General features: G+C 36.4%; 1 protein-coding gene across 5 annotated transcripts in view; it reads right to left on the minus strand.

Moving 5' to 3' along the window:
- ERCC8 (ERCC excision repair 8, CSA ubiquitin ligase complex subunit) overlaps positions 1-27382 on the minus strand; it is a 71109-nt gene that overhangs the window by 40758 nt on the left and 2969 nt on the right. For 3 of the 5 annotated variants that reach the window (XM_030797745.1, XM_030797743.1, XM_030797741.1), the window contains exons 2-4: positions 15713-15808; positions 8877-8978; positions 5089-5212 (exon numbers count right to left, since the gene is read on the minus strand). In XM_030797745.1, the coding sequence (XP_030653605.1) occupies positions 5089-5110 (22 nt within the window). In that variant the 5' untranslated portion in view covers positions 5111-5212; positions 8877-8978; positions 15713-15808. Of the gene's footprint in view, positions 1-5088; positions 5213-8876; positions 8979-15712; positions 15809-18925; positions 18950-27382 lie in introns of those variants that run through there. The other 2 variants (XM_030797742.1, XM_030797744.1) reach the window with 2 other exon arrangements.

Below are 27382 nucleotides of genomic sequence, written 5' to 3' on the forward strand. Positions count from 1 at the left end.
GTTTGTATTTCTGTGGGATCGGTGGTGATATTCCCTTTATCATTTCTTATTGCATCTATTTGATTCTTCTCTCTTTTCTTCTTTATTAATCTTGCTAGTGATCTATGAATTTTGTGGATCTTTTCAAAAAACCTGCTCCTGGATTCATTGATTTTTTGAAGGGTTTTTTGTGTCTCTATTTCCTTCAGTTCTACTCTGATCTTAGTTATTTCTTGCCTTCTGCTAACTTTTGAATTTGTTTGCTCTTGCTTCTCTAGTTCTTTTAATTGGGATGTTAGGGTGTCAATTTTAGGTCTTTCCTGCTTTCTCTTGTGGGCATTTAGTGCTATAAATTTCCCTCTACACATTGCTTTATATGTGTCCCAGAGATTCTGGTACATTGTGTCCTTGTTCTCATTGGTTTCAAAGAACATCTTTATTTCTGCCTTCATTTCATTATGTACCCAAAGTCATTCAGGAGCAGGTTGTTCAGTTCCCATGCAGTTGTGCGGTTTTGAGGTAGTTTCTTAATTCTGAGTTCTAATTTGATTGCACTGTGGTCTGAGAGAGTTTGTTGTGATTCGTGTTCTTTTACATTTGCTGAGGAGTGCTTTACTTCCAACTATGTGGTCAATTCTGGAATAAGTGCGATGCGGTGCTGGGAAGAATGTATATTCTGTTGATTTGGGGTGGAGAGTTCTGTAGATGTCTACTAGGTCTGCTTAGTGCAGAGCTGAGTTCAAGTCCTGGATATCCTTGTTAACCTTCTGTCTCACTGATCTGTCTAATGTTGACAGTGGGGTGTTAAAGTCTCCCATTATTATTGTGTGGGAGTCTAAGTCTCCTTGTAGGTCTCTATGGACTTGCTTATGAATCTGGGTGCTCCTGTATTGGGTGCATATATATTTAGGATAGTTAGCTCTTCTGGTTGAATTGATCCCTTTACCATTATGTAATGGCCTTCTTTGTCTCTTTTGATCTTTGTTGGTTTAAAGTCTGTTTTATCAGAGACCAGGATTGCAACCCCTGCTTTATTTTGCTTTCCATTTGCTTGGTAGATCTTCCTCCATTCTTTTATTTTGAGCCTATGTGTGTCTGTACGCAGAGAATTTTTAAAAATGAGGATGGGCACAGTGGCTCATGCTTGTAATCCCAACACTTTTAGAGGCCAAGGTGGGAGGATCATTTCAGGCCAGATTTTGACACCAGCCTGGGCAAGACAGAGAGACACTGTCTTTACAAAAAGTTAAAAAATTAGCTGGAGATGGTGGTGCACACCTGTAGCCTCCACTACTTCAAAGCCTGAGCTGAGAGGATCCCTTGAGCCCAGGAGTTTGAGGTTATAGTGAGCTATAATTGCACCACTGCACTCCAGCTGAGGTAGCAGGGCAAGACTCTTGTCTCTTAAAAAAAAAAAAGGATATTGACTTTTATTTCCAAATTTTCATATCTATTGAGATGACTAATATGTAGTTTTCCCCCTCCATTCTATTAACATGATGAATTACATTAGTTGATTTATAGATGTTAAAACAACCTTGTTTTTGTCCATTCAGGATATATTATTCTTTTTGTATGTTGCTAGATTCCACATATTAATAGTTGATTTAGGATTTTTGTATTTATATTTGTAAGACACACTGGCTTATAATTTTCCATATAACGTCCTTGTAAATTTTGAAATCATGGATATGCTGGCCCCATAAAAAAAGTTTACGAAAGTTCCTTTTTTTCCTCTTGAAGCATTTGTATAAGATTGGTATTATCTCTTAAGTGTTTAGAATAATTTACTCGTAAAGGCATTTAGGCCTGGAGATGTCAGTCTTCTTCTATTGTCTGTTTTTTCCTCCTAAACTCATTTGTTGGTAAGCTTGTAAGTTTCTGATTGAGTGCTAGAAATTACATAGAAAAAATTGGGAGAGATTCTGCGTTATGTTATCCTCCTCTAGAGAAGATCCAGTCTCTCTTTGGCAGGTGGGAGAGGGAAGATCATATCAATTCGAACATAAAGCTTGTCTGCTATCATAGAATTCTGTAATAATTTTCTACTGATGCAGTAAGGAATTACCACATACTTAGTAATTTATAACACAGATTTATTATCTGTAATAAATCTGTTCTACAGGTTAAAATTCTCACATAGGTCTCAGTGGATTATAATCAAGGTGTTGACAGGCTGCATTCTTTTTGGAGGCTCTAGGAGAGAATACTTTCTCCGTCTTCCAGAGACCACCCACATTTCTTGGCTTGTGATCCCCTTAATCCATCTTCAAAGCTAGCAATTTTACATTTCTCTGGCAATTCTCCCAGTCAAATTTACCCCGTCTACTTCTGCCTCCCACTTCCATTTTTTAAGATTCTTATGATTATGTTGGGCCCACCAGGATAATTCAGTATTATCTCCCTGTCTTGAGGTCAGGTGATTGGCAACCTTAATTCCCCTTTGCATGTTCTGGAGATTAGCACATAGACATCTGGGAGCGGGACATGATGCTGCCTACCACAGGCTCCATCTACCTCCTATTTGTACCCATTATTAGAGTATACCCCTCTAGGTGCCCTAAGAGCCTGGCTGTTTTCCTAGGCCCCCTTCTACTTAGCAAGTACTGCACTGCAATTCTTCTCTCCAGTACCATGTGACTGGGGAAAATTGCTGTTCTTCAAATGTCTTCTGCTTCATTTCTTAAGTCTATTGTCTCGCACAGCTTGGTCAGCGAATATCTCAAAGAAAAAACCAGTGCAAGATGTTAGGCTGATTTCTCTGCATCGCTCTTCTTTCTGTGATCTTGACCCTTTAATTTCTGGCTGTCTTGGCAGCCCACATTCCAATTTCTGTCTCTCTAGCTTTATGAAATTGACTAAAGTCCCACTCATTTATCTCTTAGAAGCTATCCAATGCCTGTCTTCTCAGTCTCTTGCCCTACTTTAATGACAAATGTCCAAAGAGAAAAAGTGTGGAAAGTTGAATGCATTTCTGTAAGTGTTCTCTCTAGGATCTGATTCTCAATTCCTAGATTTCTTGGCAGCTTTCTAAAACCCTCAACTAGATGTCTGTTTATTCTTTATCTAGCTTTTCTCAATGGAGGTGCTGGTTTGGCTACAAGATATTCCATTATAGTCAGAATTTATTTCAGATTTATTTTTATAATAAAGTATATTTATTTAAAATACGTGTCATTGAAAATGAGAATATATTTTAACAATTAAATGAATGTCATGTCATATACTTCAGGACAGCATACCACCCTCACAAGGTGGTGTATTGTAGCTGGTGTAGGCCCATGAGACTCACATCTTATGTAACCCACAATCCATAAAAAGATAACATGTTGAAGACTCTATGACGTCAGCTACAATACACCACCTTGTGAGGGTGGTATGCTGTCCTGAAGGATGTAGTATATGACATGACATTCATTTAATTGTTAAAATATATTCTCATTTTCAATGACACGTATTTTAAATAAATATACTTTATTATAAAAATAAATCTGAAATAATAGGACTATTCTTTTCTAATGTAGCAAGGTAAAAAAAACACATCTATTTAGTAGAAGGTTTTAAATTTGCATTTATATACACAACACTGTTTTGTTTTGCTCACTAGAATCATAATACACTTCATGATTTTATTACTTTTTAATATGTGGCCAGTTACATACATTGTTAGTCATCCCTAAAGCATTTACTCAGCAGTTACTGTACATAGCACTGAATTTAGTAATGTATAAGACATAGTACTTTCTTTGGGGAAGTAACAATCTAGAACAACAAATAAGACAAACAAGTATGAAAATGATATTATAAAGTAGTATGAGAATGTATTGAAATAAGAATACAGAAAATAGTGCTATAAAGTAAAATAATGGTTAATATGTACTCCAGAAGCTGAAATCACTAAACTGCATGATAGAACTAAAAGGGACCTTAGACACCATCTAGTCTGACACTTTAATTTTATAGCTGAAGAGACCTTTGCTAACAAATTAAATGACTTATCTAAAGCAACAAATCTCATAAGTGGCAGAATGGAACTAGAACTCTGGCATCTGCAGTCTTGGCTCAATGTAATTGTAAAAAAAGATGTGACCTTAGGAGAAGGGAAAAGTTGCAAGGGAAAGGGACTTGAGGTAGGGAATACAACAGATTCAAAATATGATCAATTTAGTTGCAGCAAAGCATTTGTGTTGAAAACTGGTAGAACGTAGGATTGAAGGAAAAAGAGCTGAAGTCATGGAGAACTTGGAATGCCAGGCTGAGTTTAGACAATGGGAATCCCTAGAGGGTTTGGGTAGCGACATGATGAAACTGCTTTATAATAAGATTAATTCTGGGGTAGAACTTAGTGTAGAAAATGTAGAAGGTAAGGCAGTGATTTTAGCATTTTAGTCTAGATGTGCAGTAAACGCAAGGGAAATAGAACAGAGAGGTATGAGAGAGTTTGCAGAAAGGATTGCTAAGATTTTATGACTAAATTTAATGAGATGTGATCATGTTCAGTTTGGACCATGTTAAGTTTGAAGGGATGACACTACATTTAAGTATAGAGGTACTGTAGAAAAGCAGAGAAATATCAGAGTACAGCTCAGAGAAAAGATTAGCACTTGGAATGTAAATTTGACCAAATGTCATACAAACTATTATCCATTGCTTGCCTTTAATAAGCTACAGTATTAACAGCTTTCTCCTTCAAGTTTTTAGATCAATCAAAGATAAATCCAATTTTCTACTTTAGATTACTAGATCATAGTAGTTTTCACAAAGGGATAATAACATTAGCTAATAGTTTTTGAGCATTTACTATATGCTATGTACTGTACTAGGTACTTTACATATATTGGCTCATTTAATCCTCACAACCATACTATAATCATTATTCCCATTTACAGATGAGAAAGACACACAGAGGTTTGGACATCTGCCCAATGTCATACAGCTGTCAGCAGCACAGCCAGGATATGAATTCAAGCAGTCTAGCTCTTCTTAACCACTGTACTGCTTTCACATCTAACATATATGACATCTCAGCAAATAATCATACTAAAATGGTTTAGGATTAAATTCTCCTTCATCCTACAAAGCAATCTGCAAATGCTTTCATGTACTTACTTGTAATGTATTTGTATCCCATACTTTCAGAGTTTTATCAAATGAGCTTGATGTGAACATGCCAGTGTCATGAGGATACCACTGTACAGTCTCCACACTGTATCTGTGAACATCAGGATGATCTCTGCAAAACAGCAATCAAAATTTACATTAACTGACTTATGTGAGTTTCAAAACTGGTACTATATTAAGAACAAGTAGTAGTCTCAGGTAGGATGATATGAACGGCCAAACTGAGATCACATGCCTGTGTCCTAGCTGTGTAGAAGGCGGCGAGAATGTCCAGGCATCTCTAGATTCAGGCTCCCATTGTGTGATGTAGAAGCATGCCTCCTACTAAGGGTCATAATGTGAAAGGTTCTCTGTTTTTGTACTATACACAGCCTGGAGGGATCAGCCAACTACACTGGACTTCTATCATCTTGGAAGAGTGATTTGGTCTTACTGGAAGAGACAGCTGTTTTGGTTTTGGATTTGCTTTCCCAAAGTCTCATTCTATTAGCATTACTATTCTTAGAATTATTGAATGCCTCACACACCTCCATGGTATTCCATATAATATTGCTTCTTATCAAGGAACTTATTCTATGACCGAAGAATGCAACTGGTGTAGGCCCATGAGACTCACATCTTATGTAACCCACCATCCATAAAAAGATAACATGTTGAAGACTCTATGACGTCAGCTACAATACACCACCTTGTGAGGGTGGTATGCTGTCCTGAAGGATGTAGTATATGCTCTGAACCAGTGACCAACATAGTGTGTTACCTAACTGAATCTTCATTCAAACAAACTGGCTTTTAAGAGAGATTTATGAGACAAAGAGGGAAATTTGAACACAGACTGGATATTTAATATAGATAATTTTTGTGTAGTTAAGATAGTGGTACTGTAGTTACGCTCATAAAGTCTTTATCTTTTAGAGATATAAATAATTATGAATAAACGATAGGTTGTTCGAGATTTGCTTCAACATAATTGTGAGGGTGGATGGGTGGGAGGTAGAAATGAAACAAGATTGGTTATGATGGTTGGTGAAGGTAGGTGATTGATACACACAGGTCGTTATACAATTCTCCAATCTTGTATATGTTTGAAATTTCCCATAGAAAACAAAAGTTAACAGAAGACTTCTGCAACCCTATGCAGATACAACCATGATGCTTTTGGATTCCTTAAGATGAAGGTTTGGGACCTTAAAACAGTTGTGGTGCTATCTGAAGGAATGAGAACACAAAGAAGGAAAGTTTTAAGTGCCAGCTCTGGCATCAAAACAGCTGCAAAAATATAAGAACTATAGTGCCTACTCATATTTCCTTTTTTTCTCTGTAAATATTTATATATTTTAACTAATTTTCCCTTTCCTCTCTTACCTTTATTATTTTTATAGGTTAACTATATAATTGAGTCCACAAATTGTATAATACTGATATAGGATAAATTAAACTAGTGGAAAAATGAACATGACCTTGAAATGGAGCCAGGTGTGGTAACTAAATCAACTTAGGATCATCACCCTTTGGGGAAGAGGATGATCACCTTTTTGGCTGTATAGTGAAGATTTGCATTAGGTTAGGCTGGAACATTTTTTTAAAAAACAGTAAGTATGGGAAGAAAGGTGTATATGCATGTTGGACAGCCAAATGGGTGGATTGTAGGGGACATGTGCCTTTTTTTCTTGGCTGATGAGCATTCAAACTCCTATTTGGAGGTAATCTCCTTTGTTTTACTGAAAATAAGAGCTCTACCTCTTCTTACGGAAAGCAGGGGACTCTAGACATTTTCTTTTCCTAGGAGAGTTAGCCATTATTCAAAGCTGAGGAGTTGAGAGTCTGTGTTGGTGACATATAGCAAGACCCAAACTAATGTTCCTGTGGTGTGACCCTGACTGTGTTCTCTATCCTGACTTCTTTTGTTTTCTGCTCGTTTTCTAAGTCTGATTCTCCCATCTTCCTGACAGTTATGTGAGATACTAAATATTCTTCCAATAAATTTCTGCTTAAGATAAGCAGATTGATTTCCTTTTGCTCCTAAGAATATTGACTTCTACAGAGATTTTTCCAGTGATACTTTTAAATGAAGCAAATTTTTAATGTAGTGATAACAAATAAAAGCTCACTTATATTTTAAGTTTAAATTTTAAAATAGGATAAAATATTTTATGTTACTATATATGTTCTGTTATTTTCATTTATATTTAATAAGAATTTTGGTAGAGGAAAGGAATCTTTTTAGTGCTCAAGGACAAACACATTAAGTATATTAATAGTAAGCATCAGAAAATAGTCTAAGTCACATTAACTTAATAATAGTCTTTATTGAAATTATTTTTAAATTAGATTGTAAATTCTTCAGATGTATAAAATGCTATTATAACTTATTTTGTAAAGATGCATACTATATGTCCATTTTCAAATTCAAAGTCACACTTTTAAATATAGAGTCTGAATCCAAGAATAAAATCATAGTAAAACAAGATTGACACATTAGGCATTTACTTCTGTCACAAACCAAAAAAAAGCAAATCAAAGTCCCTCATGGAATATTATATAGCATGTGAAATAGGTGAAAATACTATTTTGCTATGTAACAAAATAAATTTAATATTAAAATGTTAGCTAGGATAAAAATAAGATAAAAATGAATTTAATTAATTAACATGACTATTTTTGTTATTGAGGGTGGGAAGAGAGTATAAATGGCCTAAGTCTCTAAGTTCTAGAGTATTTGAGGCGATATCTTGTTTTGTACTAAGTATTCCTGTAAGTACATTGCTTTTCACTTATGCAGTGGTTTCAGTTTTCAACATGCTTTTAAAAAGACAGTATTTCATTTAATTCTCATAGAAACGTATAAGACCCACAGGGCATGTATACTGATTTCTAAAACAAAATAATGTGAAGCTGAGATTAACTGATTTTCCCAAATCTGTATTTCTAATGTGAAGCACCAGAGCCAACAAACAATAGCAAATCTCCTCATAAATATTCCATAGCATATATTCTAATGCTTTGGGAAGAGCTGTAATAGACAGTTGATGTTAATGTTTACAAAGGTTTCCCTCTTGAAAGCATTTTCTCAGTGCCCATTCTCCCTGTTAATTCAAAGGTCTGCTCATTATCAGATTGAATACAGGTGAAGAGAAAGGATTAAATGACCACAATGGAAAAATTACAGTGTCACAAAACATTTTATTAGAGACTTAAAAAAAATTATCACAAGATTGGTAAGCCAGTATAGAACAGTCAGAGAAGACAAGTATTACAGATGTATGTTTTTAAGTTAGGCATCTTTGAGTAAGTAGAGAGACAAGAGAGGGGTGAGTAGGTATATGTGTATGTGTGTGTTTGGTGAGGGAATACCAATATGTTTAGTATATCTAAACCTTTTTCTTCCATTAGTATCAGTTGAAAACTAATTTGTGTTTATAATTAGCCGAAGGACTATAAATGAATCTTACACTAAGTGGTACTAAAACTCTAATTAGTTACTGAGATGTGCTATGTAGGTATAGAAAAAGAAGGACATAATCACAAGTTTTTAAAAAATAAAATCCCTATGAAAATTGATACCAAAGTTGCTTTGGGGAAGACACATGTTAAAAAACTATACCTGAGTGCCAGTTACTATTTTCAAGAAAGTGTCAACGAACAACCATGCAAATGTGTCATCTGAACCATTCGCTTAACCCATTCACTTGACTGCAATTTTCATGTTTTGCATTCGATGCAAAAAATATTCAACTATTTACAAATTCATGAATTTTTACATTTTTAATACATACCTGCCAATGGAACACACTGCTTTACATGTGTAATAAGATTGTCTGCTGGAGTTCTCAAGGTCATAAAGTACAATCACACCATCTGAACCACCTGATAACATGCTGGTAATAAAAAAGTTCACATTAATTTATCATTTTTTTTTAGTCCATTTATTTATGATTGCAAATTTCTAAAAACTGATTTACAAACACTCAAATGTATTAAAGATACATTAATTTGTAATAAGTTAATTCTCAATAACATAGACTTTATAAGCTAAAATTTCTTAATATTTAATACAAGAATGAATATAAAAAAATTCATTCTGCGATCATTTCAAGTTTACTTCCGTAACTTCGAAAAGAAAGGGTGATAGAAACAAGATGGCAAAAGAGATTTCTTAAGAAAGTAAAATATTACAAAGTTATTTTAAATGTCCTAATTATGACTATGCTAAATAAAGAAGGAACTAGACAAACCAACTATTACTGACACTTGCTATTTGGCTCTGGGCAAGTTATACCACCTGTCTAAGACTCAACATTTATAAAGGAGGGGGACATTTTTACCTGAATCACAGTGTTGATAATAAAAGTGCGAAATTCTTTTTATAGCACCTGGCAAAAAATAGGGGCTCAATAAATGTTAGATTCCTTCCTTCTCTTGTGAATGCATTCACTCAATTCATTCAACTTTAAGTTCCTACAATGTTAGACACTCTGCTAAAACAACTGTGAACAAGGCAGGCATGGTTCCTGTCTTCGCAGAGCTTACATCCAATAGGGAAAACAAGTAGTATGCATAATCACACAAATTATTAGTTATGATTGGGATCACTGTGACAATAACTTATTTTTATTCTAGTTTGGAAATTCAGGAACAGTTTCCCTGATTGCAATATTTAAGCTGGTATGTGAAGGATGATTCAAAGTTAGCCAGACAGGTGTGAAAGTAACAATCCAAGCCCATTCTAGGAACCAAAAGAAGGGATTTGTTGCTGGAGCAGTGTGGAAGGGAAAGAGTGGTGAGAGATGAGAGGCAGGAGCCAAACCACTGGAAGCCTTACTTTTGGGAGTAAAAGAGGGTGCTAAAAAATTAGCAATATCTTTTTTTGGAAATAATTATTGACTCACTCTCAAGCTGGTCTATTATATTGGTAGAACCTACAAAATTATTCCATACAAAAGCTTTGCAAAAATATTTCTAAAAAGTAAAAGTAACAAGCATATATACTAAAGCTATATACATTGATTGAACTTTGTAATTTGTAAAATCATTCTTGGTACCTCATATACTTTAATCAGTTTCTTAACCATATTTGTCTCTAAGACTGTGACTGTGTTTTTTTAAATGGGATTTTTCAATATGATCTTATTAGTTTTTTTTTGGCATAAAATTGTCTAAAAATCATCTTTAAATCTGGAGTTGTTGCCACCTTTAACTGACTTCCCTAAAAGCCACAATATGTTTAATTTAGGAAATAACAATAGATGATGAGGTATATGGCAAGTTCAGAGAAAATTCTCCAAAATGGAGGATATTCTTGAAATGTGCAAATATTTCAGATTATTTTCCTTGTTTTTACCTTAATTCAAAGTACCTTTCTTTAGTATACTTCTTTTTTTACAAGATAAAATTCTCCTCGAACAAATTCTCTATTTTATGTCTCTTTTGGATGTTACACCAAATTTAAATATTATAAAATCTTAGACATTGTGAATGTTATTCCATTACAAAATATACATTTATCCCAATTACAAATATGCATTTAACCCAATTAAAAATAGAGGCAACATCAAAAATTCTTCAGAGGTCCAAACAATGCAATCTCTCTAGATCATCACTTTCCTTTTCACCTCAAAGTAACTCATTATCATGATTTTATCGTAGTCACTGTCTTTCTCTTCTGTACAGTTCATAATTCATCACCTTAGAGTGTACACATGAATATTAGCTTTTCTTTTAAAAAAAAATTTAATGTCTTTTAACTTTAAGCTGTAAGTCTCCTCTACCTTTCTTCCTCCCTCCTGAACTTTTCCCCTCTCTTGTAATTTATTTGTTGCAAAAACCAGATCATTTGTCCTGTAATTTCCAGCCTGGACTTTGATGACTGCATTCATGTGCTATAATTTAAAATAATTTCTATTTGCCATTGCTCTTTATTGTGATATTAGCAGACAAACCAATATCTAGATCCATCAATTTATACATCTATATAAAGTGTTGTTATCTGCTAATATTATTGCTCATCATCAATCCTTAAGTTGCTGTCTCTCTCATCATTCTGGTTGAATGATTTCGTTCTCTGGTTGATTCCTAAGGAACGGCTAATGAGAACAACAGTCTCTGAATTCTTGTGTTTTTGACAATTTATCTGTCCTTTTTGTATCTGAAATCAGTTTGGCTGGATATAAAATCCTTGATTCACATTTTATTTCCTTGAGCATCTTGGATAAGATGCTTCATTTCTTTGGCCAGAAAGCCCAAAGTCAAAGTCTAGTGACAATATAATTCCCCTCCCCCCCCCTTTATCCTAGAAAAGCTTTCTTGAATTATTGTTTTAATATTTATTCTGCTCTTTTGCCTTGGTTTCTTCTTTGGGAACTTCTATTATATGTTATGCTGGATCTTCTTTGCCTATATTCTAGATATACACCTCTTGAATTATTTTCCTCTGTTCATTTCTTTTTAGTTTTTAAAATTTTCCTCCTTTCTAGTTTCTATTTCTAAGGCATTACCTCTTCCATTTATTTGTGTTCTTTATGTTTTAGTCAGTCTTCCTTTCTGAAATATTTTTGTTTCTAATTTTTTTAGTTTGAGCATCTCATTTCTGAGGTTTTCTAATAACATTATTCTCTCATTTATTATATGTTTATAAAACAACTTTTACCTAGTTTTGAAATATTAGGTTAGAGTTCTCATCTGTTTTATAGACACTTCTTTCCGGTGTGACTTCACTCTCTGTAGCAGCTTTAGTCCACTTCTTATTCTCTTTGTTTTTATAATGATTTTGTAGGAACTTTGACCTTAATCCTATTCTTTTGTTCATTTTTATGTAAAATTAATTTTCTTAACCTTTTAGAATGGAGGCTTGACTTACAATAATGTTTAAATTTTATATATTAAAACATCCTCTTCTTCCCTTAAAAATTTTTTTTGGGGGGTAAGATTTCAAAATATGGAAGCTTACTTTCAGAGATTTCCTGTTTCTGTTCACCTTCCCAATTTTATCCGGGACATCTTTTTCCTTTGTTTCTATTGTCTCTGTACTGCTCAATTTGGATTCTATTTCCAGCAGTTTTCCTCAGTATATAGTTCTGTACTGGAGGCGCACTTTGACTGGTTAGTTCTTTGGAAAGATATTAGAGTCCAGACTGCTATAGCTCCTTCTGGTCTTACCATGGACCACTCAAACATACCTACAATTAGAGTATGCCATCTTCTCCCAGTTTGAGCTGCTGTAGTCAAATTTGCTTGCTAAGCTTTCAACCAACCTGTTGGTTAATTTGGACTTATCCAGGTATATCAGGTGCCTTATCGCTTTTTACTGCCTCCTCTAGCAAAAAGGCTGGTAGTGCACAGATCTTTTAGTTTTCAGTGGTTTGTTCCCACTTATTCACAGTTTGGGGTTTGTAGGGTTACTTCATGACCTAGTTTGGTTGTAAGTGTTAATCTGGTTTTTTCTATTTGCCATTTTTAGTCTCTTTATGTGTTTTAATGGAGAACTAAAGGAACGTTAAAAACTGCATTGACATCGTCATCTTTTTTTTTTCTTTTTCTTTTTTTTTTTTTTTGAGAAGAAGTCTCGCTCTGTAGCCCAGACTGGAGTACAGTGGCATGATCTCGGCTCACTGCAACCTCTGCCTCCCGGGTTCAAGCGATTCTCCTGCCTCAGCCTCCAGAGTAGCTGGGATTATGGGCACACGCCACTGCACCTGGCTAATTTTTTCTATTTTTAGTAGAGATGGGGTTTTACCACGTTGGCCAGGCTGGTCTTGAACTCCTGACCTTAGGTAATCCGCCCGGCTCGGCCTCCCAAAGTGCTAGGATTACAGGTGTGAGCCACTGCGCCCGGCCTGTCATCTTTCAAGAATGGCACCCAAGCTACAGTTTTTGGCACTACATTCACTGAGTATTTTGATTGAAAGATTTTCACCTGATTTTGAACAAAATGCAATTAAATGTAGAGCCAGTGCTATTTAACTCTCCAAGATAAGGAGCACGTGACAGAAACAAACATACGCCTTTATTCACTGAGAAAGTCTTGTTACAGACATATCTTAGCTCCTTTAAATGGTGTGCGTAATGATGTAGTAGATTTATGTTTTAGCACAAGATCCTTATCTTGTGACCCAGTCACAAATAGTTCATGAACTAGTAGCATGTACTGATTTATAGACGTTTTTAAGATAAACTCAATACCAATTTGTAAAATAGGGTTAATTTAAAAGTAGTTATTTGAAGGCTCAAAAATCCAATTGATGGGCAGTAAAGAAAGACTGCTAATAATGCCCTACTTAGTTATTTTTAAAAATATTCCACATTAGCTTTATTACAAACATTTTGTAGTTAAGTTACTCTAATTGTGTACATAGAGAAATATTTGTAAATTTTAACAACTACAACTTTTATTTAGATTGATAAAATGTTTGGACACAGTTGTGAGTTACATGTATACTACAACCAATTCCCAAAACACTTTTGCTTCGTAATTAGTCTTCACGAAACATTGCTTTTCTTGCCATACAGATGTATTATCAATATAAAACAAAATTATGTTAAAAGTTGAACTTTTAATCTTAATTGATACGGTATTTACAATATATAATGTCAGATGTTTTGACTATGTTAAAATGGCTTCCAAAAGCTTTTCTCTGATTCCATTAACTTTCTATTTGAAGTATCTGATGGCACTGACACTGTTTAACTATGAGATACTTTTTGCTGATAGAATATGAAGAGATATGGTTTCATGTTTTTATATAGACAAGAAAACTTAGTATTAAAGATGAATGAAATTAACTTAGAAGAATTTAAAAGGTATAAAAGAAAATTCAAGCTTCACAGAGTGATACGCAAATGCACCCTCTGCAGTTGCACCTGTTAAACTGTAATTTTCAGGTACTTTTTGTAAAATAACACCTTACTTTGAAATCTCTGCCAGATTTGTGTATTCTATCTGGTTTCCAATCTGATTTCCAGTGACATCTTTACAGCTCTCATGGTGGATGGTAAATATTAACAGGTATTTTGAACAAGTTATATACACATCATTTTTTTAGTTTTCCACAGAATGTACACTTCCATTTTTATATCTCTTGTTGCTATCAAAAGAGGTTAATGCAAAATACAAGTCTTAGCAAACAATGAAATAGTTGTAGACTTTTACCGTGCAATAAAGTGGAAAACCACTGTAGCAAGAGTCTTCAGACTTTTCCCTATGTGCTGTACTAAAAGATGCCTCATCTGCATTTCTCAAATATATTTCATGCACATATAATTTGTAACTTCCCACATTTCTCACCAACCCTGCCAACTGGTAGTCTACTGGCTTCTTATACATCACAGGCCACACAACTGATTACTACACCAAGTGGCTGGCTGGAGTAACAGTATTGAATACTTTCCTGACCAGCATCCAAACCCAAAAGTCAGCTATCTCCTGCTGCTCATGTCTGCATGTTTCATAAGTGAGTGTCCCCCCCGCTGTCCTTGAAAAGAAGGTGTTATACTGAGCCTGGAAAAGGTCAGGAAAAAGAAAAGAATTATTACTCGTCATCTTTTAGATTTAACCACACACTAAAGTAAGATGTTTCTCATATACTAGTAGATGAGACCATGGTGGAAGCTGGAAGTAAAAAGTAGAAGTTTATCAAATCTGTTCTGACTTGACTTAATGTATTAATAATAACATTTTGGTATAAAATAAAAATTCTGGGGCAAATGCTAAACATACCATAACACCACAAACTGTTTCCTTTAGTTAATGCTATATGTGGCCTAATTATAGGCCACATGAAACATACCATAATACAAACTGCTTCCTTTAGTTAATGCTATATGTGGCCTAATTGTAGGCCACATGAAAGGTTTTGTATGGTCTTTTAAGAGTAATGCAGTGTTATGACGAATTGCAAGTAGAAGAATATGTTCAGAATTGCATTTTTCAAAGCATTTTGGCTGCTGTGTACAGACTGGGCTGAAAGGAGTAAAAGTATATGTAATACTGCTTTTGATTAATAGTGGCAGCAGTGGTGGCAACCGTTTATGATGTGCCAGGTCTTAACGCTAATCATGTTGTGCATATTATCTCAATTAATCCTCAAAACAAAATTGTTAGGTAGGTACTATTGTTCCCATTGTATAGCTAAGGCAACTGATAATTCGAAAGGTTAGGTAAATTGTTCAAGGTCACAAAGCTGGTAAGTGGTAAAGCCAGGAAGAACTCAAATATAATTCTTATTTGTTTCTAATCTAATTCTTCAAAAGGGTCTTCCACTTTTTATATTTATTTTACCATTAGACTTTTTTGAGAGTAGCAACTATGTTTTAAAATAGCACCTAAAGACACACTCTAGCACCTAAAAGCCCTCTGCATCCAAAAGAAGTTCAATGTTTCTTAATTTAACAATAAGTAAATATTTATATTAAAGTAGCTTGGAAATGTTTATTTGACAACATTTGGTAGGTTTGATGTTTTGTATTTATTTGAAATTAATAATGCCAGATTCAAAAATGCTACAATTTAGGATTTTCATTAATTTTAATGAAACTTCTACATCATTAATCTGAAAAAGCAGGTTTTACTGCATTTCACTTAGAAAGAAAAATGATTATACAAGTATAATAAACTTACTATCTCCCTTCAACAGGTTCAATGTCAAGGGTGTTAATTCCACCGCCGTGGATTCTTTCAACATCTCTGTCTTTATTTAATTCCAGTCCCAAAACTCTTAAAAATAAAAGGGGGAGAAAGAAATTAACAAGTAATTTAACATTTAAAAATTTCTTATTTAACCAAGATTACTTATAGCACAAAAATCACAAGGAATGTCTACATCTTCTACCACACATCCTAATGTATTTATAGATTTTTAGACATCTTGTGTAAATGCTTAAAATATCAACAGTAGTAACAATTACATGCAAACTTTTAAAGGTATTTAGAGACTGAAAGTTGTATGAAAAAAGTTAAATTCTGATAAATGTAGCTGAGGACATCTTAATGGACAAAAGCATAAATTACAGGATTAAAAAAATTCCTTGAAATGTTTCTTAAAGATGAACAGAAATAAAAAATGAGTATGGGCTGGGTGCAGTGGCTCATGCCTGTAATCCTAGCGCTTTGGGAGGCGGAGGTGAGAAGACTGCCTGAGACCAGGAGTTGGAAAGCATCCCAGGCAACGTAGCGAGACCCTATCTCTACAAAAAAATAAAATAAAAATAAGCTGGGTATGGTGGTGGGACTGAGGCAGGAGGATTGCTTGAGCCCAGGAGTTCGAGGATGCAGTGAGCCATGATCACTTCATTGCACTCCAGCCTGGGTGACAGAGTGAGATCCTGTCTTAAAAGAAAAGAGACTATGTTCAACTTAACATTTATGTGTATTTAAATAAAGCCACTTAAATATCAATACAAATAATTAACAAGTACTCTCACAAACTAAGACAAATGACATTTCTGATATTTTATAACTGTAAACCATCATTATCCTGGTGAGTATATTATTAACATTAAATGAGTTTGTATATAAAAGGTGCTAATTACAATGCCTAGTACATTGTAAGTGTCTAGCGAATATTAACTATTTGAATCTGTCTTAATCTGTTGGCTGTTATTAGCATCTACACTAATTTAACCAGAATTATTTCTAAATTCATTACTGATTAAAATAATGCTAGTTTAAATATCAAATTATAAATTTTTGGCCTATAAAATTGTCAGTTTTTTAAAAAGATAACAATGCACAATGCTGGAAAGGCATAAACTGATACTTTCATTCATTGACATTAGTACAAGTAATTATAAGCATTTTGGAAATCATTTTAGCAGTATAAAGTATCTGATTTGAAGATATACATGGCCCTTTGTCTTCTAGACATTACATATAGTACAACAATGAGAAGCAGGCAGGCGCAGTGGCTCATGCCTATAATCCTAGTACTCTGGGAGGCCGAGATGGGCGGATCACCTGAGGTTAGGAGTTCGAGACCAGCCTGGCCAACATGGCTAAACCCTGTCTCTACTAAAAATACAAAAATTAGGCTAGGCGCGGTGGCTCATGCCTGTTATTCCAGGACTTTGGGAGGCCAAGGATCATGAGGTTACGAGATTGAGACCATTCTGGCCAACATGGTGAAACCCCGTCACCACTAAAAATACAAAAATTAGCTGGGCGTGGTGGCATGTGCCTGTAATCCCAGCTACTCGGGAGGCTGAGGTAGAAGAATCACTTCAACCTGGGAGGCAGAGGTTGCAGTGAGCCGAGATCACACCACTGCACTCCAGCCTGGGTGACAAGAGCGAGACTCCGTCTCAAAACAAAAACAAAAACAAAAACAAACTAAAAAATGAGCCAGGCCTAGTGGCGTATGCCTGTAATCCCAGAGGCTGAGGCAGGAGAATCGCTTGAACCCAGGAGGCAGAGGTTACAGTGAGCTGAGATCGCGCCACTGCACTCCAGCCTGGGTGACATTTATCACAATACATTTATATACATTGCAATTTAGCCTTAGGTTTAAATATCCAGACTAACAGTAATGAGTTATCTGACTTGGATCAATATCAATAACAGCTAATATAAAAAGCCAGGCTGGGCATGGTGGCTCATGCCTGTAATCCCAGCACTTTGGGAGGCCAAGGAGGCCGGACCATTTGAGGTCAGGGATTCAAGATCAGCCTGGTCAACATGGTGAAACCCCGTCCCTACTAAAAATACAAAAAAATTAGCCAGGCGTGGTAGCGCATGCCTGTAATCCCAGCTACTCAGGAGGCTGAGGTGGGAAAATTGCTTGAACTCAGGGGACGGAGGTTGCAGTGAGCTGAGATCACTCTATACTCCAACCTGGGTGACAAAGCAAGCAAGACTCCATCTCAAAAAAAAAAAAAAAAAAAAAAGCCTACTACTCATTGTAATAGGTAGTAATAAGAAGTGTAATAAGTGGTAGTCCCAGGAGTGGTGATTATTATTAAATGCATCTCCTGATTATAAGATTAATAGAAGAGTAATTTGCCCAAGGTCACACAGCTAATATTTGGCTGAGCTGCATTTGAACTTTAACATTAATTTTTTTTTAAATTTACTTTTAGAGATAGGGTCTTCCTCTGTCACCCAGGCTGGAGTGCAATGGCAAAATCATAGTTCACTATAGCCTCAAACTCCTGGGCTTAAGGGATCCTCTTGCCTCAGCCTCCCAAATAGCTAGGACTACAATTGCATGTTACCACACCTGGCTAAGTTTTGGTATTTTTTTGTAGAGATGAAGTATTGCTATGTTGCCCAGGCTGGTTTGGAACTCCTGGCCTCAAGCAATCCTCTCACCTTCGCCTCCCAAAGTACTGGGATTACAGGTGTGAACCACCATATCCGGCCCTGAACTTTGACATTCTTTCCCCAGACCACTATGCTGTTCTGTCATTTCTGAACTTCAATATTTCATCGAAAATTTTTTTTTCATATTTTTCCACTGAAATTGCCATTTTTCTGAAAATATTTTTCCATATGATCATTTTTCAAATTACAACAGAATATATGCTCTTTGTAACAAGTAAAACAGTATCATTCAAACATGCATAAAGGTAATCATCTTTTCCTTGAGCTCCCTCTTCCTAACAGTAAGAAGCATGGCTCCCATTACTATCAATATATTTATCAATCCCCCTGTATGTAACCAATCTCCATCTCCACTACCATCCCCTCCCCCAACAGCTTGGACTCTGATTTCTGTCTCCTCTAAAATCCTTATCACCTAATTTGTATGTCCTCACACTTAAACTACTTCCTCAACCTGCTCAGGCTCTGAAATTCCACTCTAGGAAACCTAATTCCACACTAAGTGAGAAAACCTACCTCTGCCCAACATAATGACTTCAGGACTGAATTGTCTGTGAAGCAGAAGGAGAGTTTAAGATGAAGGGAAAAGGGCAATAATACTCTAAAGGGAAAGAGAGGTGGGGAGTGGCAGGAGGCAAGGTGTACAAAACACAGGTGAACATAGCTGGCCTGAGACTGCTACCCTTAGAAAGTTCTGCTTGCAAGATTGGCTCTTGGTTACAGTCTGGGATTTCAGGAGGGTGCCCACCACGACCGGGTAAGAATGGCTCACTGTGCCTCAAGTATTTGAGAAAACAATGTGCTTTATGATGAATACCTGCTCTACTTCTGGGAGTCTGGAATTTTGGTACATGCTAGATAGAGGGTGCCTTTATGAACAGTACCCAGTAAAAACCTTCAACATTGAGTCTCTAATGAGCTTCCCTGATAGACATTTCACATATGTTGTCACAATTTGTTGCTAAAGGAATAGAGTGTGTCCTGTGTGACTCCACTGGGAAAGGATTCTTGGAAGCCTGTGCCTGGTTTCCTCCACACTTTGCCCATGCACCTATTCCCTTTGCTGAGTTTATCTTGTATCCTTTCACTGTAATAAATCAGTCATGAGTAATTCAGTCATGAGTAAATGCTGAGTTCTGAGTCCTTCTAGAAAATCATAAAACCTGGGGATGGTCTTGAGGACTTCCCCCAACACAATGGCATAGGAGTAGAGGGAAAAGAGAAGGGAAAATAGGTGAGGAGAGAGGGAACAGTAGACACATAAAGGAGGGAGGGTAAAAAGGGAAAGAGAGAAGAGGGAAGGCAGAAGAGCCTGGGGTAGAAGGGTAAGGAAAAAAAGCAAGCCCTGGTGTCTTTTAAAATCACCTTTCCAATCTCTTTTTTATATAAAAGCATTGCATACTGGTTATTAAAAGCTAGCATTCACTTGGCTTGCTTGGTTTCCATGCCAAACTGATTGTTAAATATTTTATAAGTCTCTTACTTCTTCTATGGTATATGCTTGCCCAAATTTTCTATTTAATTTGTTTTTACCTTTTATTTTTGTTTTAATGTTTTAAATGGCTTTTATAGGATGTATATTATATGTATGTATATCTATGTATGCATTTTTTCCTTTTTTTTCTTTTCTTTTTTTTTTTTTTTTTTTTTGAGATGGAGTCTCGCTTTGTCACCCAGGCTGGAGTGCTGTGGCGCAATCTCGGCTCACTGCAACCTCCACCTCCCAGGTTCAAGTGATTCTCCTGCCTCAGCCACCTGAGTAGCTGGGATTACAGGCATCTGCCACCACACCTGGCTAATTTTTGTATTTTTAGTAGAGATGGGGTTTCACCATGTTGGCCAGGCTGGTCTCGAACTCCTGACCTCAGGTGATTCACCTCCTTGGCCTCCCAAAGTGCTAAGATTACAGGTGTGAGCCACCACGCCCAGCCCCTGTATTTTCTGTCTAATATATATATATATATATATATATATATATATATATATATATAAAACTTAGTTTTTGTTTTACTTTTTTGAATTTTTAGAATTTTTTATATCAATAGGTTTTGGGGGGAACAGGTGGTGTTTGGTTACATAAGTTCTTCAGTGGTGATTTCTGAGATTTTGGTGCACCCATCACCTGAGCAGTATATACTGTACCCAATGTGCAGTCTTTTAACCTTCACCCCCCTTCCACCCTTTCCCCCGAGTCCCCAAAGTCCACCGTATCATTCTTATGCCTTTGTGTCCTCCATAGCTCAGCTCTCACCTATGAGTGAGAACATACAATGTTTGGTTTTCCATTCCTGAGTTTCTTCACGTACAATATGGTCTCCAATTCCACCCAAGCCACTGTAAAAGCCATGATTTCATTCCTTTTTATGGCTTAGTAGTATTCCATGATACACACACACACACACACACACACACACACACACACACCACATTTTCTTTATCCACTTGTTGACTGATATGCATTTGGGCTGGTTCTATATTTTTGTACTTGCGAATTGTGCTGTTATAAACATGCATGTGCAAGTATCTTTTTTGTATAATGACTTCTCTTCCACTAGGTAGATACCTGGGAGTGGGAATGCTGGATCAAATGGTAGTACTACTTTTAGTTCTTTAAGGAATCTCCACACTGTTTTCCATAGTGGTGGTACTAGTTGACATTCCCACTGGCAGTGTAAAAGTGTTCCCTTTTCACCATATCCATGCCAACGTCTACTATATTTTGATTTTTTGATTATGGTCATTCTTGCAGGACTAAGGTAGTATCACATTGTGGTTTTGATTTGCACATCTCTGATCATTAGTGATGTTGAGCATTTTGTCATGTTTGGTGGCCATTTGTATATCTTCTTTTGAGAACTGTCTATCCATGTCAGCCCACTTTTTGTTGGGATTATCTTTTTCTTGATTTGAGTTCCTTGAATATTCTGGATATTAGTCCTTTGTTGGACGTATAGATTGTTAAGATTTTCTTCCACTCTGTGGGTTGTCTGTTTACTCTGCTGATTATTTCTTTTGCTGTGCAGTTTAATTAAGTCCTATCTATTTATCTTTGTTTTTGTTGTGTTTGCTTTTTGGTTCTTGGTCATGAAGTCTTTGCCTAGGCCAATGTCTAGAAGGGTTTTATCAATGTTATCTTCTAGAATTTTTATGGCTTCAGGTCTTAGATTTTAAGCCTTTGATCCATCTTGAGTTGATTTTTGTAGAAGGTGAGAGATGAAGATCCATTTTCATTTTCCTCCATGTGGCTTGCCAATTGTCCCAGGACTATCTGTTGAATAGGGTGTCCTTTCCCCACTTTAGGTTTTTGTTTGCTTTGCTGAAGATCAGCTAGCTGTAAGTATTTGGCTTTACTTATGGGTTCTCCACTCTGTTCCATTGGTCTATATGCCTATTTTTATACCAGTAGCATGCTGTTTTGGTGACTATGGCCTTATAGTATAGTTTGAAGAAGGGTAAGGTGATCCCTCCAGATTTGTTCTTTTTGCTTAGTCTGGTTTTGGCTACGCACGCTCTTTTTTCCTAGTTCTGTGAAGAATGATGGTGGTATTTGATGGAAGTTGCATTGAATTTGCAGATTGTTTTTGGCAGGATGGTTATTTTCGCAATATTGATTCTACCCATCCGAATGTAGAATTCAGTTGTGTTTCCATTTGTTTGTGTCGTCCATGATTTCTTTCAGCAGTGTTTTGTCTTGTAGAGGTCTTTTACCTCCCTTGTTAGGTATATATCTAAGTATTTTTTTTTTTCTTTTTTGAAGCTATTATAAAGGGGTTGAGTTTTTGATTTGATCCTCAGCTTGGTCACTGTTGGTGTATAGCAGAGCTACTGACTTGTGTACATTTTGTATCCTGAAACTTTGCCGAATTCATTTACCAGTTCTAGGAGCTTTTTGGATGAGTCTTTAGGGTTTTCTAGGTATACAGTCATGTTATCAGCAAACAGCAACAGTTTTACTTCCTCTTTACTGATTTGGGTGTCCTTGATTTCTTTCTCTTGTCTGATTGCTCTGGCTGGGACTTCCAGCACTATTTTGAATAGAAGTGGTGAAAGTGGGCATCCTTGTCTTGTTTCAGTTCTCAGGGGGAATGCTTCCCAACTTTTCCCCTTTCAGTATAATGTTGGCTGTGAGTTTGCTATAGATGGCTTTTATTACCTTAAGGTATGTCACTTCTATGCTGATTTTGCTGAGGGTTTTAATCATAACGGGATGCTGGATTTTGTCAGATGCTTTTTCTGCATCTATTGAGATAATCATGTGATTTTTTTTTTAATTCTGTTTGTGTGGTGTATCACCTTTATTGACTTGCATATGTTAAACCATCCCTGGTATGAAACCCACTTGATCATGGTGGATTATATATTTTATATGCTGCTGGATTTGGTTAGCAAGTATTTTGTTGGGGGTTTTTGCATCTATGTTCATCAGGGATGTTGGTCTGCAGTTGTCTTTGTTATGCTCTTTCCTGGTTTTGGTATTAGCATGATATTGCCTTCACAGGATGATTTAGGGAGGAATCTCTATCTTTTGGAACAGTGTCAATAGGATTGATACAAATTCTTCTTTGAATGTCTGATATAATTCAGCTGTGAGTCTGTACCTAAACTTTTTTTGGTAACTTTTTTTTTTTTTTTTTTTTGAGACAGAGTCTTGCTGTTGCCCAGGCTGGAGTGCGGTGGAACGATCTTGGCTCACTGCAGGCTCCGCCCCCCGGGGTTCACACCATTCTCCTGCCTCAGCCTCCCGAGTAGCTGGGACTACAGGCACCCGCCACCTCGCCCGGCTAATTTTTTTTTTGTATTTTTAGTAGAGACGGGGTTTCACTGTGTTAGCCAGGATGGTCTCGATCTCCTGACCTCGTGATCCGCCCACCTCGGCCTCCCAAAGTGCTGGGATTACAGGCGTGAGCCACCGCGCCCGGCCAACTTGGTAACTTTTTTATTACCATTTCAATCTCATTGCTTGCTGCTGGTCTGTCCAGGGTTTCTATTTTTTCCTGGTTTAATCTAGGAATGTTGCATATTTCCAGGAATTCATTCATCTCCTCTAAGTTTTCTAGTTTATGTGCATAAAGATGCTGATAGTAGCCTTGAATGATCTTTTGTATTTCTGTAGTAAGGGTTGTAATATCTCCCACTTTGTTTTTAATTGAACTTACCGGATCTTCTCTCTTCTTTTGTTAGTTAATCTTGCTAATGGTCTATCAATTTTATTTATCTTTTGAAAGAACCAGCTTTTTGTTGCATTTATCTTTTGTATTTTGTTGTTGTTGTTCTTTCAATTTATTTCTGCTCTGATCTTGGTTACTTCTTTTCTTCTGTTGGGTTTGGGTTTGGTTTGCTGTTTCTCCAGTTCCTTGAGGTATGCCCTTAGATTGTCTATCTGCGCTCTTTTAGACTTCTTGAGGTATGCATTTAATGGTATGAACTTTCATCTTAGCACCACTTTTGCTGTATCCCAGAGGTTTTGATAGATTGTGTCACTATTATCATTCAGTTCAAGGAATTTTTAAATTTCCATCTTGATGTCAGGTATTCTATGTCAATTTTTTGTATTTATGTGAATCCTTTTCCCCTAAGGTGTGTGATCCTTTGGGGGTGTTAAACAACCTTGTTTTATCATATTACCAGAATTGTTTTTCTGATTACTTCTCATTTGGGTAGACTATGTCACAGGGAAGATCTGGGACTCAAGGGCTGCTCTGCAGATTCTTTTGTCCCACGAGGTGCTCCCTTGATTTGGTGCTCTCCTCCTTCCCCTAAGGTTGGGGCTTCCTGAGAGCCAAACTGCAGTGATTGTTATTTCTCTTTTGTATCTAGCCAACCAGCAGGGCTACCAGGGTCTGGTTGGTACAGGGCAGTTTCTGCAAAGAGTCCTGTGATGTGATCTGTCTTTAGGTCTCTCAGCCGTGGATACCAGCACCTGCAACCGTAGAGGCGGCAGGGGAGTGAAGTGGCCTCTATGAGGGCCCTTGGTTGTATTTTTGTTAAATGCGATGGTTTTGTGTTGGTTGGCCTCCAGCCAGGAGGTGGCACTTTCAAGAGGGCATCAGCTGCAGTAGTATAGAAAGGATACAAGCTTGCCCTAGGGTCAGGGGGTGGGCAGGCCCATACAGCTCCCAGGAGATTATGTCTTTTGTCTTCAGCTACCAGGGCAGGTAGAGAAAAACCATCAGGTGGGAGCAGGGTTAGGCATGTCTGAGCTCAGATCTCCTTGGGTGGGGCTTGCTGTTGCTGCTGTGGTGGATGGCGGCATGGTTCCCAGGCCAATGGAGTTATGTTCCCAGGGGGATTATGGCTGCCTCTGCTGTGTCACACAGGTCACCAAGGAAGTTGGGGAAGGCTGGCAGTCAAAGGACTCACCCAGCTCCCATGCAACCTGCAGTCTGAAGGGCTGGTTTCACTCCCACTGTGCCCCTACAACAGCTCTGAGTTTATTTCCAGCAGGGCTGAGGACTTGCCCCAGGCTTTAAGCCTCCCAGCTGAGAAAGCCAGCCAACTCACAGTTCCTTGGCTGTCCCGCAGTGCCTGCAGCGGCAATCCACCTCCTTCAAAGGGTCTTTGGATAGTCTCAGCTTTCCTGGAGTGTTCCTGTGGTAGTTCTTATAGTAACAGTTCACGATATGCATCTCCATACACTGCTCTGTCCATCCGAGTGGGAGCTGCCAAGTTAGTCCTGCCTCCTATCCACCATTTCCTCTCATTCTCCTGTTTTAGTGTCTTAAGATGGCTACATATTCTTTTTGTTCAATGAGTTAATATGTATGCGTGTGTGTGTGTGTGTGTGTGTGTGTGTGTGTATATATATTTTTTTTAGGTTATGAAGTTGCATTGAATATAAGTTTCTCTGGATTCCCTATGTTGTAGAAGCGGTTATTCTCCTTTTCCTTGATTTCCAATTTGTAACTTCAATTTTCATTTCATCTTTGATTCTGGAGTTTTCTGAAATGTAATTCTGAATTTCCAAAACATGAGAAGTGGTGGTGATGTTACCATGAATTGATTTATTTCCAGTTTCTATAGCTTATGATCAAAGAATGTGGCCTGTAAGATAGCTACCTTTTTGAATTTGTTAAAGTTTAAGTTTACTTAGTGGCCAAGAACAATTTTGGTAAATGTACCACTGACTTACAAAAAGTATGTACATTCTCCATTTAAGGGATGTAAAGTAATGTATCTACTAAATCTAGTTTGTTGTTTATTCATTCCCTCCATATATATGTAGCTTTATATAATGTCCTTCTTTAAAATGTTTGGTGCTTTTAACCTTAAATCTTACCTTATCTAATATTTGTAGCGATGTCCACATTTTGTTTACAGTTGTCTGATCTCCCCTTATCCTTTAACTTTTTAACTATTTAAGAATTTTGTAAAGTATTTTAAAATATTTCAACAATGTATTTATGAGAAACAGCTTTTAGCTTTATTTTGTTTTAAAAACTAATCTGATAATATATGCTTCTTAATGGAAGAAATCAGCCTGTGCACCTTTGTTATGACATCTGATATACTTGGTATTATTCCTTCTTTACTTAATGTCATGGTTTCTTCTTTTACCTTTACTTTTGCTAGTTTAATGAAGTTGCTATTCATTTCCATCTTGTCAATTGAGAAGTGTCTAAAAAAAAATTTAGCAGCCATATTATATATTTCCAGCTCATTTATTATTATATATTTACATTTAATCATACACACACTGCAAGGTTCATAAGTTTCCTCTCCTCTTCACCTTTAATGTACCTTCGGATTTTATTCAAATACATTTGTTTTTTGATTAACGTTCTTTCCTAATTTTTTTCCTGAAGGGAAATGGGGTAAAATATTTCTATGAATCTTAGCACAAAGATATTTCTTCTGATAGACTGGTTTGTTTGGATTCCCCGGTTGCAATACTTCTTTTTTTATTTTTAGATAACTTTTAGTTGCTTTTTGAGACAGAGTCTCGCTCTGTCACCCAGGCTGGGTGACCATATCCCGGTGACTCTTGTGAAGCTGAGGCAGGGGGATCACTTTAGCCTAGGAGTTCAGGACCACCCTGGGCAAAACAGTGAGGCCCCATCTCTAAAAATAAAAAAAAAGCTTGAGCAAGCCATTGTGCACACACTTGAAACAGATGTTAAAATAGAAAGTCTCAGCAAAGAAATAGAAGACATAAAAACCAAATGGAAATTTTAGTTTTCAATATAAAATTATTTTAACTTAATGTATTCACTAACAGATTGGAGATGGCAGAGGAAAGAATCTGTGAACTTGAAGATAGATCCATTAAAATTATACAATCTAACAACATAGAGGAAAAAAGATCGGTGGGAAAAAGAATAGAGCCTTAGGGACCAGAGGAACAATTACAAAAATATCTTTGTCATTGGAGGTCTAGAAGGAGAAGAGAAAGAGTGTAGAGTTGAAAAAATATTGGAAAAAAATGGCTGGAAAGTTCCCAAGTTTATGGAAAAACAAGTTCAAGAAGCAGAATGAACCCTGACTAGGATAAATCCAGAGAGATCTGCAACCAGACACGTCATAATTAAACTGCTGAAAACTAAAGATGAAATCTTCAAAGCAACCAGAGAAAAATGATAAATTACCTATAGGAAAACAATGATTTGAATGGCTGCAGATTCCTTTTCAGAAACCATTAGACCTACTCTAAAAAAAATTGATAACCTATGTTCTTCAGAGAGAAGAAAAAGATATAAGGAAATTTGAGACATCAGGAATAAAGAGACAGCAACAGAAATAACTATCTGGTTAAATGTAATAGGCTATTCTTTTCCTTAAAATATGATTGATGGTTGGAAAAAATTATAATGTCTGATGGAGTATATAATGTATATAAATATAAAATATAAGACAACAATATATACGGTGCAGAGGAAAGGGTGATAAGGTTTCTATATGCCAAATGAAGCAGTAAAACAATGAAATGATCCAAAGTAGAAAATGAAAAGTATGTATTTTATAATTCCTAGAGCAACC

This window comes from Nomascus leucogenys, chromosome 18, assembly GCF_006542625.1.
Source record: "Nomascus leucogenys isolate Asia chromosome 18, Asia_NLE_v1, whole genome shotgun sequence".
Classification (NCBI taxonomy): Eukaryota; Metazoa; Chordata; class Mammalia; order Primates; family Hylobatidae; genus Nomascus; species Nomascus leucogenys.